At 43.8% G+C, this 19,667-nt stretch overlaps 1 protein-coding gene across 1 annotated transcript in view; it reads left to right on the top strand.

The window, feature by feature from the left end:
• CNTNAP5 (contactin associated protein family member 5) overlaps positions 1 to 19,667 on the top strand; it is a 464,970-nt gene that overhangs the window by 142,378 nt on the left and 302,925 nt on the right. The window contains exon 3 of the mRNA XM_075933060.2: positions 2,529 to 2,722. Within this exon, the coding sequence (XP_075789175.2) occupies positions 2,529 to 2,722 (194 nt within the window). The remainder of the gene's footprint in view (positions 1 to 2,528; positions 2,723 to 19,667) is intronic.

Genomic DNA, 19,667 nt, shown 5'->3' with positions numbered 1-19,667 from the left:
AGGAGGAGGAAGCTGTGAGGAATTCCTTGCCTGAGGCACTTATGCTTCCTGGGGTGGCTCCGAGGGTGCTGTGAGGAACAGCTACTGTTGTCATGATGTGAGTGAGGGTGTAGCTGTGGAGGCCATTTTGGAAGCAGGGTTCTGGATTGCATGGGTCAGAATAGAATGACCGGCCAGAGCTGAGGGATGGCTCTTTCGGATGCTGCCTTACACATGCCCATCTGGTCAGCGATGCCAACGCCTTGTGGAGTTTTTCATCCCAGAAGATGTGCTGGGTTGGAAGGTCACTGCTTCCTCATGCAGTAGCCTCTTCATTTGTAGCTTTCTGGTTGCTGCTTGTGAGAAAGAGACCGGCAGGCAGAGCTGGGCTGAGTGCTACGGGTGTAAGTGTGTGTAATAAGAGCAATCAGGAAAGCGGATAAACATAAGGAATCTAGTCACTTTTTTCCATATACTCACTGGAAGGGAAAGAAGGAAGGCCGAATTCTGATATCAGCCTTTTTATGGGCCTCCTATCTTCACGGGATGGTCCTGGTAACACTTTGAGCTTCTGATTGAGCAATGTGCTAACACGTATGGAGCAGGATTGTAATCGTCCTTCATATGTCTGTAGTGCTCTTGTCTGCATGGCAGAAAATCTTTGGAGCGTCTTCAAAATTAGCTCTCACTCTTGTTGTTCTGTCCATTTTCCTAAGGTGCCCCTTTAGTTCCATGAGCATTTAATAGGAGCTGAAATTCGGTTTCAGTTGTGTCCAAACATTTTTCATGCCCATATGAAAGTCTTTCCGCTCTTAAAATCATCCTTTGTAAAATGTAAATGATGATTTAAGAGTCTTTATTTAAATAGTCCTCAAAGAAGATGTCATCTTTTCTTTTTTCTATCCTTGCAGAGGTTCTTCTTGTCTTTCAAGATTCTTGCTTACACGTTGGCAGAATCAAATTAATTCCCAAAATAATATCAATATTGTGATACTCAATGTACTTCTTCATTAGTCGTCAGTGACTGCATCAAAAGTCCTTGTTTTTTTTTTTACCTAAAACATACTATCGTTCATATACAAGTGGTATCAGGATGTGGTATAAAGTGCTTGCGTTTAGATACCAAATATTTGCGAATGAGCGTGTTAATGGAAGCTTGTACCCAGGGCCGACTTATCCGTTAGTCACAGTACACACTGTGCCTAGGGCCCATGATACTTTTAGAGGCCCACGAAAATGTTTTAATTTCTTTTAAAATCAGAAGAAAAAAAATGAACTTTTAGGGTCGAAGAAAATGTTTTAATTTTGTTCTCACATCAGAAAAAAATGAAACTTTTAGGGCCCATGAAAATCCTATTAAATTTTGCCTAAAACAGAAAAAAAGTTGAAGTATTTAAAGTTATATAAAAGTAATTTTTAATATTGATATTATTATGGTAGGAGGGCCTCACGAAGGCAAAAGTGCCTAGGGCCCACGAAAGTCATAATGCGACCCTGCTTGTACCAACTTGAGGATCCAAGGGACAGCAAAGGCTTTTACCTTTAGGAGTAAGTACGAGTTAGAAAAAACCAATATTGTCTGTAAAATATTATCTACCATAAACGCATGCATTAAAGTTTAAAGAATGTAGGTAATTCTGCGTTGATAAAGAAATCCATTCCAGTAAGTGTATTAGGGGAAGGAGGAGCATTAGAACCGAACATTTTTCCTTGCCCCATGATGATGGGTAAAAAGTCCAATTTTTACAATTCTGTTTATAGCTTTGCAAACACATCCATTCCCATCAATCCTTTTTGAAATATCCCAGATAAAGACCATCCTTGCATTTTTACACAACCACATCTCTTTGTAAAACATCAATACTTTACAAAAGTTATGGTAGTTTTTTTAAAAAATATAAAAAACCCTAGTACTGTAGTATATTATGCACTGGGGCAGTGTCTTGTTCTTTGAGAAGGCACTCTTACTGGTAGACTTTATATCAAGTTATCTTTACTTTTACAATGTACTATTTGTAGTACATTTACAACATGCAATTAACGAATGCAATCAAGAATTCTACATCCGATAGAAATCACAATAGCTACCTCTCATGTACATTTTTCAAATCTTGCTAGAAAAGAGAAGAGACTATTAAAACAAAACAGGAACTATAAAACTGTGCCCCAGAATTTGTACAAATATATGTTGAAGTAAGAAATGCATTTTTATGACTAAGATGCCATCCTTTTTTTTTTTTTTTTTTTTTATTAAATGATGATGATTGGTTACTGTCGCCGGTTGACAGAAAGCAGTTTTCCCAGGAATTTCCTTAATTAATGTGGAACTTTCATTCAGTTTAAATAAGCAACCAAAGCCCTTAAACCTGTGAGCAATTAAATTTGCCAAACATCGTATATTTCAAAAGAATTGTACACCTAACTTACATTTCAATAAAGTTGGGGAATGCCTGAAATAAACTAAAATAAGATAAATGAGTATTTTTTATAAAGGACTATTTTGGTGCCAATGTTGAACTGCTGTGCCACATTTCTCTGATCTCTTCTAGGAGCTGGTGGCTGGTCTCCGTTGGAATCTAATCCACGACAGTGGCTTCAGATTGATCTGGGAGACAGAGTTGAGATAACAGCAGTTGCCACCCAAGGGAGGTATGGAAGCTCTGACTATGTAACAAGCTACATGCTAATGTTCAGCGATACAGGACACAACTGGAAGCAGTACAGACAAGAAGACAGCATCTGGGTATGTCTGAGTTTCTTTCCACATCAGTTGTTACCGTGAAATTGGCACATTCCAGGCAGACTTGGCCTCCTGATGTTTAGTTCGGGGGTTGGGCAAACTGTATGTTCTTTGGTTTAGCAAGTTCCACTTTGGACTAGATTAGCAAGCAGAACGGTTTAGCGGTGAGAGTGGGGACTCCCAATACAGGATGTTTGTTAGATATGGAGTCTCTGTGGCACGTTGCATTAAGCACTGAAGGCTAGATTGTGCTTCAGGCTACATGAACGTTTGAGGATGTGAGAGTCTTCCTTATGCTTCTGTGCACAGTGGGATTGGGAATTGGGTTATGTTGGGATATGTGTATGCAACCGGACTGCATACACCCTGCATGGAGGAGGTGGTCAGGCAATGAATAGAGTCTTGGACATCTGCCTCTCTTGCACTTGCTGGCCATAGTAGCTGAGCATGGGATGGAGTGGGGGAAAGGATGGGGTCACTGACAATGGAGGGCAAAGGAGTCTGTTGTCCTAGGGCCCGGCAATTTTAACAGGCCTGGAGCTCCTGCCTGCCTCCACGGCTACTTCAGCCATGGCAGCAACTGGAGCCCTGGGCCCTTTAAATTGCTGCCAGAGCATCCAGTGACACTGAAGGGCTGGATGGGGAGACTAGCCCTGAGGACCCGCCCCTTCCTCCTGAAGCCTATCCCTTCCTCCCTAGGGCTGACTTCTTCTGGGCACCAGGTGTCAGCTTTCCTTAAGGCTTAGGAATCTTGCCTCAGCCCTGGGAAGGGGAAGTAATGAGTTCCTGGTATAGGAAGAACTGGATATGTCTGAGGTGCAGTAACTATAAAGGTTATTCCTGTATTTTAGACACAGCCTTGAGTGTACAGAGTTCTATAAAGTTAGATTCCAGCCTTCAGAGTTGCTGTTTCTGAAGCTAACTGCTTGAATATATCTGCTGTGCCTTTAAAAGTTGGAGGATACTGTAATGAAACCAGTGTAGATGCTCCATTCATCTGAAGAAAGGGGTGAAACCCACAAAAGTTCATGATACCATCTACGTGTTGTGCTAATCTTTAAGGGGCTGCTAGACTCTTTGTTGTTTTTAAAGTTTTTCCAGCTACAGACTAACTCTGAAGTTTAGATGCTGTTAGTTGAATCAGGAAAAATCTCATTGGCTATTCCATTATGAAGTAAAACATTGCTAGAAAGTGGAAAGGACTTTGCAAAAATCCTTTGTGTCATGTATGAATAATTATCAAAAGGATTGTGTATGTTTTTTCCTCTGTTTGCTATACTATGGACCATGGGATCAAAGTCATATATTGAACTACAAAATGTGTGCTTGATGCTCAGTAAAATATGTTCCTGGAAAAAAAAAAGATGAGATTAAGATATGTTGAGTGAACTTCAGAAGTTCAGATGCACAGCTCAGCTGATTTGGAATATTTTGCTTAAGGAACCATCTGGTACAATTCACAAGAGCAGTTTATTCCATGAGATGTTTCAGAACTTGGTGGTTTATGGCTGAGCAAGGCTACAGAAATACTCTTGTTTTGTCTAGATTTTACTTCCATGTCTGGATAAATCCCTAGAAACATAGAAACATGCACAATATTGCAAGAAAGAAAAAAGGTTAACCTGATGGTCTCCCATTCTCTCCTGTTTCACTGTGCAACTTGGAGAAAGTGAGTTGCATTCTCCGTGCTTTCAGTTAGAAAACTTATGAACAAAAGATGGGCTTAAACTGCAAATGTAGCCCTAATTCTTCTCTCTCAATGGCATAAATCGAGAAGATTCCATTTAGATCAGTTAAACAACTCCTGTTAAAATAGAGTGAATTTAAGTGCAAGGGCCATTTGCGAACATCAACTTTTGATCTAGATTTGGACTTCCAACACTGGAAGAATCGAATTTAGTTTTTGGTCTTTCTTAAGTTTGTTCAAGAATTAAAAAATTATCCAATGTTTTTTGACCTACAACTGTTCTTCGGTATTACACAAGGGTCTGTTTGAGAGATGGGAAAATTAACTTTAATTTATTTATTTTTTCAAAATATGACTTCTTAGGAGTGAACTTGCCTTCTTTCCAAAAGCTTAGAACCAGTTTTTCCTGTTAGAAAAGTTTACTTCTAAAAGAGAAACTTAAAAGACAACTGGTAAAATTTACAGTAGCAAATCTTCATGCCCTAAGGATCCAATTTAGAGAGTTTCTGATCTGGCACTGAGTCTTGCGTACCAAAATAAGAATATGCCCAGCAGGCATTCAGCAGTAGATCAGGATTTATGAAGGAGCTGAACTCGCCCACGTTACTAAATAATCAGGCGTGAAGGTGCTTCTAGGAAAAACCTTGTGACACCACTTCCAAAGCCTCTGTAGGTTTGCGGACTTCCTATTTGAAAGGCGATGTTACAAAATTTGGAGGTGTACACAATTTGAGAATAAATAGATTATTTTTGCAGCAATGCAAATATGAAATAGAATTTGGGTACAAAGAAGAAAATGATTGGTGTATTTTCTTGCCGCACAATAGCTTTCTAAATTAAAATATTTATAATGTGATTCCCAGCAGTGAAGTTTGGTTCCCCCCTACCCAGGGCATAAGGAAAAATTCGGGGTACTCTACAGCTCCACCACATTTTATTTGACCAAGAGCTATACAAAATTCACACCACAAAGCCCCAAATGGTATGAAATGTTTGCTTTTCTGTTTCAGTTCAGCCCTGCTTCGTGGAAAGTCTCACTAAGGTTCAAGAACTTTTACAGCTTCAAGTGGAAAGAGTGAAATCAAGCAATATTTTTGTATGATTTTTTTTGAACCCCAATCAGTTGAAACCTGGTGATTGCGATTGAATTTTTCCTTGAGTGTTTCAGTTTATACAGGTTGTATCTCTCTAGTCCAGCACTCTTAAGGTACGTCTAGACTATAAGGTTTTGTCGACAGAAGTTTTACACTACATTCAGAACTCTGTCGACAGAAGGCGTTATGCCTCGTGAAATTAGGTTTACCAGCGTCGACAAAACTGCTGAGTTCTGTCGACGTTATGTTAACGTCGACAGAACTCAGCGGTAGTGTGGACGCAGGTATAGTTTTGTCGACAAAAGTTCACTTTTGTCGACAAAACCCTGTAGCCTAGACACACCCTAAAGGTCCAACATGATTTTAGTTAGGTGGATGTCCACCTATCATGGGGGTGGCCAAATAAAGTTTGTTTACAGCCACCAGTCCTGGCTCTCCATGTTCTGGGCTGCAGTTTAGCTCTAATTTACCCCCAAATGTCCTCTGTCACCCAGTAAGCAGTGGAAGTGCTGGTAATGCTGCTAGACAATATTGACCTCCCATGGTCTGGCAAATATTCTGGTTCCGATCAGGCTGGATTGGAGAGTTTTAACCTGTACTGTAAACTTATGAATTCTGCAAAAAATGAAACCCAAAGGAACTAATGTAAACTCTCCAAGGGTACGTCTAGACTACCGCGTTTTGTCGACGGAAGTTTTGTCGACAGATACTGTCGACAAAACTTCCGTCGACAATTTGCGTCCAGACACATGGAGTTCTGTCGACAAAGCAAGCCGCTTTGTCGACAGAACTCCATAGTCTGGACGCAGTGTTACAGGCAATAACACCTTCTGTCGACAGAGTTCTGTCGACAGAAAGTGTTATGCCTCGTAAAATGAGGTATACCAGCGTCGACAAAACTGCTGACTTCTGTCGACATTATGTCGACAGAACTCGGCGGTAGTGTAGACGCTGGTATTGTTTTGTCGACAAAAGTCCACTTTTGTCGACAAAACTAGGTAGTCTAGACACACCCCAAGGCAGGACTAAGGCTAATTCTCCACTAGAGACCTTAGAAGCAGCTGTGCCGCAGTAGGATATTCTATGTAGCCACTCGATGCTGATGTAATGAAACCCCCTTCCAGGAGTGTCAGTAGCTATGTCAGTAAGAGAGTGTCTCCCACCAACGTAGCACTGTCTACGCCAGTACTTCTGTCACACAAAGTTATGTCAGTAAGGGGTGTGTGTTTACACCCGAGTGACATATTTTACTGTCAGTGTGCTCGTGTAGGCATCACCATGTAAACCATCCCTGACGGGAACTGGTCCAACCCGATCTTAAAAATCTGCAATTATTTTTTTTTATTAATTAAATTTGCCACAGCCTCCCCAGGCAAATTTATTGCAGTGCCTAATCCCACTGACACCAAGTTTTTCCAAATGTCCAAACTAAACCTCCCTTGATGTGATTTAAACCCATTGCTTTTTGTCCTATCCTTCAGAGATTAACAAGGACAATTTTAAAACCTTTGATGTACTTGAAAATAGCTACCACATGCCCTCTCAGTGGTCTCTTCTCCAGACTAAGCAAATCTGGCTTTTGTTTTCAGTCTTCCCTTTCTAGACTTTTAATCATTTTTGCTGCTCTTCTTCGGGCTTTCTCCAGTTCTTTCTTGAAATGTGGTGCCCATAGGGTTGCCAGGTGTCTGGTATTCACCTGGACAGTCCCATATTTTCGGCTCCTGTCCGGTAAAAAAAATTCAGAGAATACCAGACACCTAAGATATTGGCCAGGACATCTTTTTCCCCGGCCAGGAGATGAAAATGCCGGGCACCTGGCAACCCTACAAACACTCAGTGCCTGGCCTCCCCCCCACACCTGAGCCCTCCCTGACCCCAATACCCCCAGCCCCCGATGCCAGCCCCCATGCTTACCCCAAGGCTGCTGGCACAAAATGGCTGCCGGCCAAAAGACCTAGGGTCTTAGTGCTCAACCGCTCTTCTGTTCCTATCCCTGCACTCACATGCTGTTTTAATGCTGTTTTATTTTATTTTTATTTTTATTTTTTTTGGCTTAAGTCCTTGGAGTCCCTATTTTGCTCAACAGCTTCGGTCTCCCTACCCCCCTTTTTTCCCTTCAACAGAATTTTTTCCTGGTGTTTTTTTTTCGGGGGGGGGGGGGAAGGGGGGAGGTGTTCAGTTTTTTTCTTTCAACCGTCTGGCAACCCTAGGTGCCCAGAACTGGACACAAGACTCCAGCTGAGGCCTAATCAGCATGGAGTCGAATAGAAGAATTACTTCTTGTGTAATGCTTACAGCACTCCTGCTAATACATCCCGGAATAATATTTGGGATTTTTTCTTTTTGCAACAGTTATGTTGGTGATATACATTTAGCTTGTGATCCACTCTGATAGCCAGATCCTTTTCCATTGCACTCTTACTAAGCAGTCACTTCCCAGTTGGTATGTGTGTAAACTGATTGTTCCTTCCTGAGTGGCGTACTCTGCATTTGCCCTTACAGAATTTCATCCTATTTATTTCCGGCCATTTCTTCAATTTGTCCAGATGATTTTCAATTAATCCCCCACGCCTCCAACTTGGGATTGTCCACAAACATTGTAAGAGTATTCTCTATGCCCGTGGTTCTCAAAGTGTGGTCTGTGGACCACTAGTGGTCCATGGCCATCTTGCAGGTGGGCCACAGGCTTGTGGCTCAACACCCCCACAGTAGTCCCCCTCCCGCCCCATGAAGTTGGAGCATTATCACCCCACATCCCCACCCTGCTCCTGCACCCTCCCTCCTAGAAGCCCCACAACCCCAGCCTGCTCCTGCATCCAATCACCCCCCCCATCCTCAGCCTGCTCATGAACCCAACCTCCCAGCAGCCCCACCTGCTTCTGCTCCCTGCTTCCCAGCCAGACCTTGCACCCCCACCCTCTCCTGCACCCATTTTGACATCATGGGTGGTTGGCTGGTGGTCCACGGAAAGGTCTGTGTCGAGCGAGGTGGGCTGTGGGCCAAAAAGTTCGAGAACCTCTGCTCTATGTCATTACCTGAAAAATTGTGACGGTGTAGAATAGAACTGACCCCTCCTGGATCCCATCTGACATGCTCTTCCAACTTGATTGACTGAGACGGCACAGATAAATGCTCCCCGGGAATTGTTTTCAATGAGTTATAACCCACCTTATATTGGCTCCTTCTCAGTTGCATTTCTACAAGGTTTTTTATGAGTGAGTTACGCAAAAACATATCACAACTACTACTAATGGCAAGATGCACCACAATTACTGCTTGCCTCCATACATAAGGCTTGTTACCCTGTCAAGGAAAGCTGTTACATGGGTTTGACACAATTTGTTCTTGACAAATCCAGGCTGACTGTTACTTGTCTCCTTATCTTGTACGTGTCTGAAAATTAATTGTTTGTGCCTTTATATTTGCACATACTGAAGTTAAGTGGACTGCTCTGTAATTCTCTGGGTTGACTTTATTCCCTTTTTTATAGATTGGCCTTACATTTGCCCTTTTCCAGTCCTCTGGAATCTCACTCCTCTTCCATGACTTTTCAAAGATAATCGCTAATGGATCAGATATCTCCTCAGTCAGCTCCTTGAGCATTTCTAGATATATGTCATCAGCCCCTGGAGATTTGATAACATCTAACTTGCCTAAGCAATTTTTAACTTGTTCTTTCCCTATTTTAGCTTCTGATCCTTCTTCATTTTCACTGGCATTCATTAAATTTGACATGCATTTGCTAATAAACTATTTGGTGAGAGCCAGAACAAAAAGGTATTTAGCATTTTTGCCATTTCTACATTTTCTTCCCCTGTTATTGTCATCTTCCCCAGGCTGTGTCCAGACTCAGGGGTTTTTTCGGGAAAAGTAGCCTTTTCCCAAAACAACTTCCCCTGCGTCCAGACTCAAGCCGCGTTCTTTCGAAATTATTTCGAAAGAACGCGGCTTTTCTTTCGATGGCGGTAAACCTCGTTTCACGAGGAAGAACGCCTTCTTTCGAAAGTTCCTCTTTCGAAAGAAGGCGTTCTTCAATGTAAATAGGGCTTCCTCGAAAGAGAGCATCCAGACTCGCTGGGTGCTCTCTTTCGAAAAAGCAGCTTGCTCTTTCAAAAGATCCGCCTGCAGTCTAGACGCGATCTTTCGAAAGAGGCTCTTTCGAAAGATGCTTTCGAAAGAGCCTCTTTCGAAAGAAGCCTGCAGTCTAGACATAGCCCCAGTGAGCAATGGACTTATCTTGTCCTTGGTCTTCCTTTTGCATCTAATGAATACATAGAAAGTTTTCTAATGACTCTTTATGTCTCTAGAGAGTTTAATCTCATTTTGTGCCTTTGCCGTTTTAGTTTTGTCCCTGCCTATGAATGTTGTTTATGTTTCCCCTTCATCTTTTCACTTAGTTTTCATGTTTTGCAGGATTCTTGTTGGGGTATTGGAAAAAATAGGGTGTTCTGGTGAAGTCTGTGTGGTCGCTTGTCAGGGCCGGCCTGAGCCTCTTTGGCGACCTGGGCCCAGCCGCGTGGCGCTGCCCCTGGGTGCAGGGCGCATGCACGGGCCCACCTGTGGAGCGTGGGCCCACCCCTGGGGCGCTCGGCGCATGCGCGGGCCAGTCACGGCCGCTGGTGCGCAGCCCGGGGCCGACCCCCAGGGTACACGGCGCATGTCGTGCCCAGCCTGGCCTGGTGAGCACCGCTGGCGTGCGCGCCAGACCATACAGGGCCCCGCAGCCGTGGGGGGAAGGGTGCTGCTAGCTGGCACTGCGGGAGCCGGGCGCACGGCTCCTGATGGACGCCGTGCGCCCCTTACAGCTGCCATCAAGCACCCCTCATCAGTTGGCTCCCTGGGCAGCTGCCCAGCTCGCCCATGCCTCCGTCCGGCCTTGTCGCTTGCCATACTTCCAGTCTTGCCTATCCCATTTCTGGCTGTGCCCTTCATAATGTCTCTTTGGAAAAGTGCCAACTGTCTGGAGCGCTCTAGAATAACTGCAGTGCAGTACCTTCAGGCCGCACCTCTAAAAACATGGTGTGCCCCGGGGGCTGGGAGGGAACGTAATGTCAGACCTGCTGATGAATGGGGGGGAGCAAAGGGAGACAGTTGCCCCAGGGCCCGGAGTTACTTGTGGCCCTTTTAAATCTCTGCAGGAGTGCTGTGCCGCATGCTCCGTGCAGCTCTGAGGACTGGCTGCCTTTGGTCCTGCCCCTTCCACCTGAGGTCCTGTGCCTTGTGGGATCACAGAGTGGAGGATATCGGCTTCCCTGTGTAATATAGAAAACACACACCCATTCTGAACAAGACTGAGTCTCCTTCCTTCAGGAGTCTTTTCCAAGTACTTCAAAGTCCCTTTACGGTATGTAAAAGTTCTGTAGCGAATCTCAGAATTGGGCCCAAAAATCTTTAGCAGACTTCTTAGAAGACAGGTTCGTATTTACCAGTAGGTATAACCACATGAATAGCAAAATCCCTGTCTCGCCTTCACAGAGATTACAAGGTTTATTATTCTCCTCTAAGGGCATGCAAACATCTCCCATCCAGTTTAACATTAGCGAGAGATCTGCACAGACAGATCTTAATACCGCTTATGTTTTCACTCAGTCTGTGTTTACGATGTTGGAAAATTCTGTCTGGTCTCAGACTCCAGTGACAGATTAGCCGCTGAAAGCCAGTTTTCCAAACCCATTTGTATTTAAATAATCCTGTTATGAAGAGAATTTGTGCTTCGCCTCTGCCTATGCTTATAGTTATATTTTTGGTATGAATAAAATCAGCTGTGTGTGGATGCACTGGATATTGATTGGGAGACACAAAGCATAAATCCTATTGGTAGTAACACAAATCCTTCCCCCCCACTCCAGTGTTTTTAAGTATTGAATAATTCAAAATTTACTTTACCTACTATGCAACACGTGTTTAAGGGCAGTGATGAACTCTGGTCAGACCTACTGGGGAAATCACAGTGTATTTCAGAAGGATTCTAGGTCTAATCCACTTCCCGTTTGAAGGGACAGACTCAAAGCCACACCTGAGCCTGGTCTACACTAAGACCTTATTCCAAAATTACCACCCACACACCAAGTTTGAATGTATAAGTGGTGTGTCCACACTACCAACCCTGTTATTTAAAAAATGACAGGCTGTGCAATTCGAACTCTGTACTCCTGCTTTTCATGAGGAGTAACGCTAATTTCGAAATAACGGTAGTGTGGATATTTCTGTGCTGCTAACTTATTGGCCCTTAGGAGGACTTCTACAGCTCCTCAGAGTGCTTCCTTCGGCTCTAAGTCTAAGGTAGTGTGTCCACATTAATGGAGCCTACCTCGGAGTAATTTCGATGCTTCCCCATAGTGAGGACATGCGAATTCAAATTTGTTAAATCAGGAGTTCTTAAGTAGAATTGGGGGATTTTGAAAGTGTTTTCTAGAGTAGACATGGCCTGAGAGAGGTGACAGCAGGAAGCAAAAGAACGTTCTCAAGGAAGGACCTAGGTGGACCTTTGGTCTAACAAAGTATGGCTGATGTTATGTTTTTATGAAGATGTTTGAGTTTGAGAGAGAAAAACATGCACTTAACCCTGAAACTATGATAAAATTTTCATGGTGTTTAATCTTATTGTTGGACTTAAAATTTATTTCCTAACCCTACCGGAGCAGCACCAGGACTGGAAACAGTGTAGCATGCTAGTTTATCACAAGGCATTTTTAGCACCGTCTCCTAAAACCTTCATGCAAGGTCAGGGTGAAATCCTAGAAGTGTTAGTCTCTTCTTGTTTGAGTACATACCGCTTGGTTTATAATTTAGACTTGGCAAAATTTGACTTTTATTTTGTGTATATAATTTTAGTAGATATCCGTTTATTTTGAAGCATTTTCCTCCTATTCTATCCAATTTGCATTTTCATAGATGTGGAAAATAAAGGGGTATTTAAAACAATAGGGGGACAGAGTAATTAGTGAGACATTTGAGATTGAGAAAGTTACGGCTTTATAATCTATACAGCACTCATTGTTAACACCCCATGTCAGAATATACTAAGTAAAATATCCTTAAGTCAAACTAAATCTCAGATGGTATTTTCCTTACCTTGCCTATGTGTAAATTTCTCTTCGTAGAATCATACAACAGGAAGGAACATTGAGAGGTCATCAAGTCCAGTCCCCTGCCCTCACAGTAGGACTAGGCACTGTCTAGACCATCCCTGGTAGATGTCTATACAACCTGCTGTTAAATATCTCCAGTGATGGAGATTCGACAACCTCCCTGGGCAATTTATTCCAGTGTTTAGCCACCCTGACAGGTAGGAAGTTTTTCCTAATGTCCAACCTAAACCTCCCTTGCTGCAATTTAAGCCCATTGCTTCTTGTCCTATCCTCAGAGGCCAAGGAGAACAATTTTTCTCCCTCCTCCTTATGACACCCTTTTAGATACTTGAATACCGCTATCATGTCCCCCCTCAATCTTCTCTTTCCTAAACTAAACAATCCCAATTCTTTCAGCCTTCCCTCACAGCTCATGTTTTCTAGACCTTTAATTGTTTTTGTTGCTCTTCTCTGGGCCCTCTCCAGTTTCTCCACATCTTTCTTGAATTGTGGTGCCTAGAACTGGACACAATACTCCAAGGGTATGTGGACACTGCCACCCTAGTTCGAACTAGGGTGGCTAATGTAGGCATTCGAAGCTGCAAATGAAGCCCGGGATTTAAATATCCCGAGCTTCATTTACATCTTGCAGGGCACCACCATTTTTAAATCCCCCTTAATGCGGACTCCGTGCACGGAGTAGGTAGTTCGAATTACCGATACACCTCGTTCCACATTTGCTTTTTTTGCAACAGTGTCACACTGTTGATTCATGTTTAACTTGTGGTCCACTATGACCCTTAGATCCCTTTTTTGAGGGCATGGGACTAGACTCAATGACCTCTTGAGGACCCTTCCAGTCCTAGTATTCTATGATTCTACGATTCATCGGTACTCACTGAGATGTTCATCTGATTGGACCACTGGCCCAGTTGTTTGCCTGAGCAGGTGGCTTGACCAAGCTTTTTGACTGGCTGGTCTCTTTCCTTGCTCCATCACTTAAATGCCTTCTCCTTATCACAGCCTTCCTTTCTCTTGTTTTGCATGCACCCATCCTCCCATGACTTGGTTTGATCCTGTATTAGGTACTTTTCCCTATTCATGAAGTGTCCAGAAAAACACCCCAACTCAGTGCACATTCAAGTCCTGCAAAATCCCTGGGCTCTGTGGAGCAAGGTGCCTTCTGCACATTTCCACTTTAGTCTGGTACATTCATATACAACTGCCATTATTACATTAACACCACTGGCTGGCTGTCTTCTTTGTCCAGCCCAAATATGTCCATGGGAAGGGTGTTCAGAGCCCAGTGACCATTAGTTTGATTATTTCTAGCTGTGTTTTTACGTTGTTCAGTGTTACTTGTCGAGGCGTGTCTAGGTAAGTGCTACTAAATGTGGTGTCACACCTCTCAAACCCCTGACCCTTCTAGTCCCCAAGAATAACTGCACATTTCCTTGTAGGCTCAAAGTACACCTGGGGATGGAATCTCTTCTTAGAAATTACCACTGGAGTAGCTTGTACTTGTAAATCTTCCATTTATATTAAACCCCAGATATTAATAGTGACTTGTTTTTCTTGCCTCATAATCCACCATAAGATCATAATAACGACCATATTGGGCAGACCTAAAATCCATCTAGTCCAGCATCCTTTCAACAATGGCCAATGCCAGATGCCCCAGAAGGAGTGAATAGAACAGGTAATCATCACATGATCCCTCTCCTGTTATCCATTACCAGCCTCTGACAAACATAGGGTAGAGAACCTGGTCTTCACAACATCCCCTGGCAAGGAGTTCCACAAGTTGACTGGTAACAATTTCCTCATAATCACAGGTGATGTGGGAAAACTGTAGGCTGTGCTTTCAATAGTCATTCAGTCATCTTAGTAACCACAATGTAATATGCTATTGGCATTGAATCAGAGGGCTGGAAGAGACCTCAGGAGGTCTAAAAGCAGGACCAATCCCAACTAAATCGTCTCAGCCAGGGCTTTGTCAAGCTGGGACTTAAAAATCTCTAGGGGTGGAGATTCCACCATCACCTAGGGAACTCATCCCAGTGCTTCAACACCTTCCTAGGGAAATATTTTTTCGCAATATCTAATCTAGACCTAGGTACTTTCTATTTCATTATTCGGTCCAGGATCCTAATTCCAATCACATTTCACTTGATCTTCTTTGCAGCTGGAGATGTTTATACATCCAGCGATTCACAGGTCGCCTTCAACACATTTCCAATTTGTATCATTCAAATCACTGTCCCCTCAGCTCTGTAAAACCACTGTGAAATCTCACTCTAGTCATCCCTCGGGAAGGGACCCAACTCTTTCCGTAGTGATGGCAACTCCCCTGCTGATAAAGCTCTTTCTTCCAGAGTCGCACGGCTGTGCTTACCATGCAGCTCGGTTTTCAGAATAATCGGAGCTGATGGATAAGGCGCCATTGCAGGGGAGGGGGCTGAGGATGGGACAGAATACTGCCGGGGGGTGGGGAGGAGAGAGACGTGGGTGAAGACCAATCGTGGTACCTGAGGTCTGCTACCACATCAGCAACTTGTCCCACTCCTGTCTTATGCTCGCACAATCATTTCATGTTTGGAATAAGGTTTGATTAGCTGTCACCACATGTATTTTAAAAGCCTCCTCTTCATATCCCTGTCAATCTCAGCACTGCCCCTTTAATACAGCTCTCCTCCCGCAGCGTATTCATTCCTTTCATTAACCCTTGTGTGCTGCAGACTTTTGTCTTCCTTCACCTTACGATTCCACATGGAGATGCCTATCTCCTAGAACTGGAAGGGACCTTGAAAGGTCATCGAGTCCTGTCCCCTGCCTTCCCGCAGGGCCAAGTACCAACCCTGACACATTTTTTCCCCAAATCCCTGAATAGCCTCCGCAAGGATTGAACTCACAACCCTGGGTTTAGTAGGCCAATGCTCAAACCACTGAGCTGTCCCTCCTTCTGAAGGGACTTCTGAATCCCCTGCCAACTCCCTGTTTTCTGTGGATCAGGGTCATGGAGCATTTCCTCATTATTGACCCGGACTTCCATAGTGGCCGTTAGTACCCTGCCCTGCCTCTTCCACCCCAGGCCCTACCCCTTCTGGGGGTGGAGCCTGCCCATGACCACACACCAAAATTAATTAAGTGCCCCCCATGAAAATGATTGCTCACCCCTGCTTTAGCCTAAAATAGCCCTTCTCCATGCCACAGCTTACAAGTGTCTGGAGAGCAAATGGCTATTGGCAAAGAGACTACAATGAGACCCAGGGTTGGGGTAATACGCAGGCCATTAAGACACACTGGTAAGGGGAAGAAGGTCATTAATTTGTTGGTCGCAAACAATTTCCAAAGATTAGCCCAAAGCAAAGCACTAAAGCTGAGCCAACCCCTGCTGAGACCCTTTAGGAAACAATAACCGTTGGATTGGCTGCAGTGCTGGGGAAAGAAGTTACTTTTCACCTGGATTCCTTCCTGTAGCACATCTGCCTTGCAGATGAGTTGCAGATTTATCAGCTGGGAAGAATTGTTTGCAGAAAATAACAGGCAAATATTTTCTGCGATGATTTTATCAGGGAAGCCTGTGTTAATTTCTACGGCCCTTCTGGGTCATGTTAATTTAGATGAAATGGCTTATGGGAGTGGTTAACAGGAGGCTGGTGGCTTTAGTTTATGAAAAGCCTATTAAAATCTCACTGAAGCCTAGCAGAATGGTGCTAACAACATGAAGAAGAAAGGAAGAAGGAATTATGTTGTCACTCAAACATCTGGTCTCTATTCCCTGTTTCACTTAAAAAGGACAACAGTGTGAAAGTGTCCCCGCATTGAAAGGTCTAGTAATTACCTGACAATTGAACCTTTGGATGGAGGGGTTGATATTTCCCAGACATACACATGCACGTGTTTGCTGAATTGGAGTTAGACGGCAGAGTTTTCTATTCCACGGGCATTGTTTATCTGGGGTGCATACATTGTGTGTTAGGGTTGCTTGTAACATGCGTGCATGTCATAGGATTCCTTGCAAAATTGTCACTTGATTTTATTGAGCAAGACAAAACAAGATCGTGAACTAGGGCCTGACTCTCCCACCTCCCGTGAACTTAAGTGCGAGGGAAACTGGGCTCTTAAACCACTCAGAAGCTAGCTGCAAACAAACAGGAGTCACTGTTAAGAGGGTGAAACAAAATACAGGACTATGTAGCACTTTAAAGACTAACAAGATGGTATATTAGATGATGAGCTTTCGTGGGCCAGACCCACTTCCTCAGATTTGAGGAAGTGGGTCTGGCCCACGAAAGCTCATCATCTAATATACCATCTTGTTAGTCTTTAAAGTGCTACATAGTCCTGTATTTTGTTTCAGCTACACCAGACTAACAAGGCTACATTTCTATCACTGTTAAGAGGGTGTGGTTCTACAGAAGTCACAGCTGAGGATCCTTGCCTTTCCCTATTACATCTGCCACCTAGGATTTGTCTCTACTGTGAATATGGCTGTGGTGGTTGACTGTAGAGAAAGGTCTAACCCAGGGCTTCTCAACACATGGCCCACAGCAGGAATCCTTTGTACATGGCCTCTTCTGAGAACACACTCCACAATGGCGAGGTGTCTCCTACGCAGGGTGAGCATTAAAAGACGCAAGTGGACGGGCTGGCTGGAGCAGACGGGCACAGGTGTTGGTGTTTCTAGCCCTCAGGGAGGAAGTCCTTTATATTTATGCCCGTCAGCATGAAAAACTATTTGCATATATTTGCATATATTGGCATTCATATACAACCACACTTCTGTTGCAGTCCTGGGCATGTGCTGTATCACATCACTTTGGCCCCTGGGGCTTCCAAAGTTGAGTAGCCCTGGTCTAGCCCAATATGTGGAATTTAGTGTAGCTGCGTAATAATGTTTTTCCCCCAGTCTCTACAAAAAAGAATTATTTGTGTTCAATGGCTGTTGAATTTATGTAGCATGAAAGTTTAAAGTAAAAATGCAACCATTCACCTTGAGGGTCATTGTTCTGATTAATTTTAATTCAAAGTGTTACTTTCTTGTAGGCAAAAGTCTCATAAAAATGCCTCATGAAGGAAGAAATAAAATCCCCCGCCTACTTCCAAGCCTCCTAGAATTAATAAATCTATCAGTGCTATTTTGGAATGTGCCACGTTTATTAGGTGGTCACTTAATTGTGAAATTTAAATATGCATCTGACACTTTGGAAGAGCGAAGCATCTCAGGTTTTCAGGTGAAATTTCTGGAGTAGCTAATGAACTTTGACCAAATGAGGACAGGAAAATTGGTGAGCATACAGAGCACTTACATTGTATTAGTTGGCAAGAAGTTGCATTGATTACAGAGAAGACCGTCGCTGGTGGTGGTGGACGTATAGGACTGGAAAGATTCTGAAGTTTCCACAGAGGGGTATGCGGGGAAGATGTGACTCGCTAAGCTGCCTTGACTCACGGATAGAAACCAGTCGAGCTTGTGAGTCCAGGGGGCACTTCATCAAATTACTTTATTCTGCTTTAAAATATGCAGACTCCCAGACCAGCTATGAGGACAGACAAGGCCTCCCTGGAGCAAAGTCTCACTTTCCTGAGAGTGGCTTTTGTGGGCTTTGAAGAATTGATGGTAAAAGCTTGAATGCTGCCGAGCGTTTCACGTGCGTAGGTTCAGTTCTCAGAAATAATGATTCCATTTACTGCGAGAGCTGTTTGGAAATGAGACCGATCAATTTAAAATGTGCCTGGCAGATACATCCCCACATGGATGCTCAGTCAAAAAAGCCACTGAGTCTGGGCCTTATATTTTAAACTAGCACTTCTGGGGACCCTAAGCATCCTCAGGCGGAGGACTGTTTTGCAGATGTGATGTAATACGGACTGCCCTAGTGTGGTAGCCACTGACACCTGTTCTGAATTTGTCCCCTATTACTTGTCATGTAGACATATTGTTGTTTGGAAAAAAAATAGTCTAGCTAATACTTATTCCTGCTTTGAGGACCAGGGACTGGCCAGATGACCTCTTGAGGTCCATTCCTGTTCTGTGATAAGTGAAGGTAGAATGGTAGGCCAGGTAGACAGACCCGTGACAGCTTTCAGGTAGCTAATATGGGTAAAAATAGTAATGCAGATACGGTGGCACTGATTTCAGAACCCAAATATGTATCCAGAATCCTGGGCAAGGTTGTTCTCTGATGGCTGATGTTGAAGCCTATACCATGATGTCAATGCTACTATCATTACCCATTCTAGCTAAAGGAATGCCTACTTAGGCTACAAAAAACAAGTAGTCCTGTGGCACCTTAGGACAGATCTTCACTAGGAAATTATTTTGAAACTAGCCAATTAGCCCGTCATAAGACGGGATTTTCAGATCTCTCCTCCACATCGGTCTTCTCTCCTGAGCCTCCGGTCTCTCGCTCCGTCTCTTTCTCACTCCTCCTCCTTTACTGCCTCCCCCATCTCTCTCTCTCAGCTCTCCTCCCCCTCCTGACTCTCTCTCTCTCTTTCTCTTCTCCTCCCATTCCTGCCTCTCACTCGGGGGACCACGGAGCCCAAATGACTGTTCGGGCTCTGCTCTCCCCGTGCTGCATGGGGAGTGTGGAGCCCAAACAGCCGCTTGCGCCACTTGCTCTCCCACAGTGGCCTGGCTGAGCAGCACAGAAATCAGCCGAGAGCCACGGCGGGAGACAACAGCGCCGCCCAGAGGGAACAGCCAGCGTTTCAGCATTACAGAGTCACAGACATTGGGCTACTATATATATGATAACTAAACTCGAAATAACTCCCCAAAATAACTATTTTGAAGTAAGCTTATTCCCCTGAAGAAAGCAGGAGTACAGATTTCAAAATAACGGGCTTGGTCGGGTGGACGCTCTGCTTATTATTTCAAAATAAGGGGAGTTATTTCATAATAACTCCGTAGTGTAGGCCATGGCTCTGAAACTAATCAAAATAGATAGAACCATGAGCTTTCATGGGTAAAACTCACTTCATCAGATGAATTGGAGTGGAAATAACACAAATCAACCCCATACCAAATATATATATAAAACAGCAGAAGTATCTGTACAATCCCACTTTCGCTTGCAGTGAAGACACAT

The sequence above is a fragment of the Pelodiscus sinensis genome, chromosome 7 (genome assembly GCF_052426305.1).
Source record: "Pelodiscus sinensis isolate ZL-2025 chromosome 7, ASM5242630v1, whole genome shotgun sequence".
NCBI lineage: Eukaryota > Metazoa > Chordata > Testudines > Trionychidae > Pelodiscus > Pelodiscus sinensis.
The sequence above is the reverse complement of the archived record's forward strand: the minus strand, read 5'-3'. Positions and strand labels throughout refer to the sequence as shown.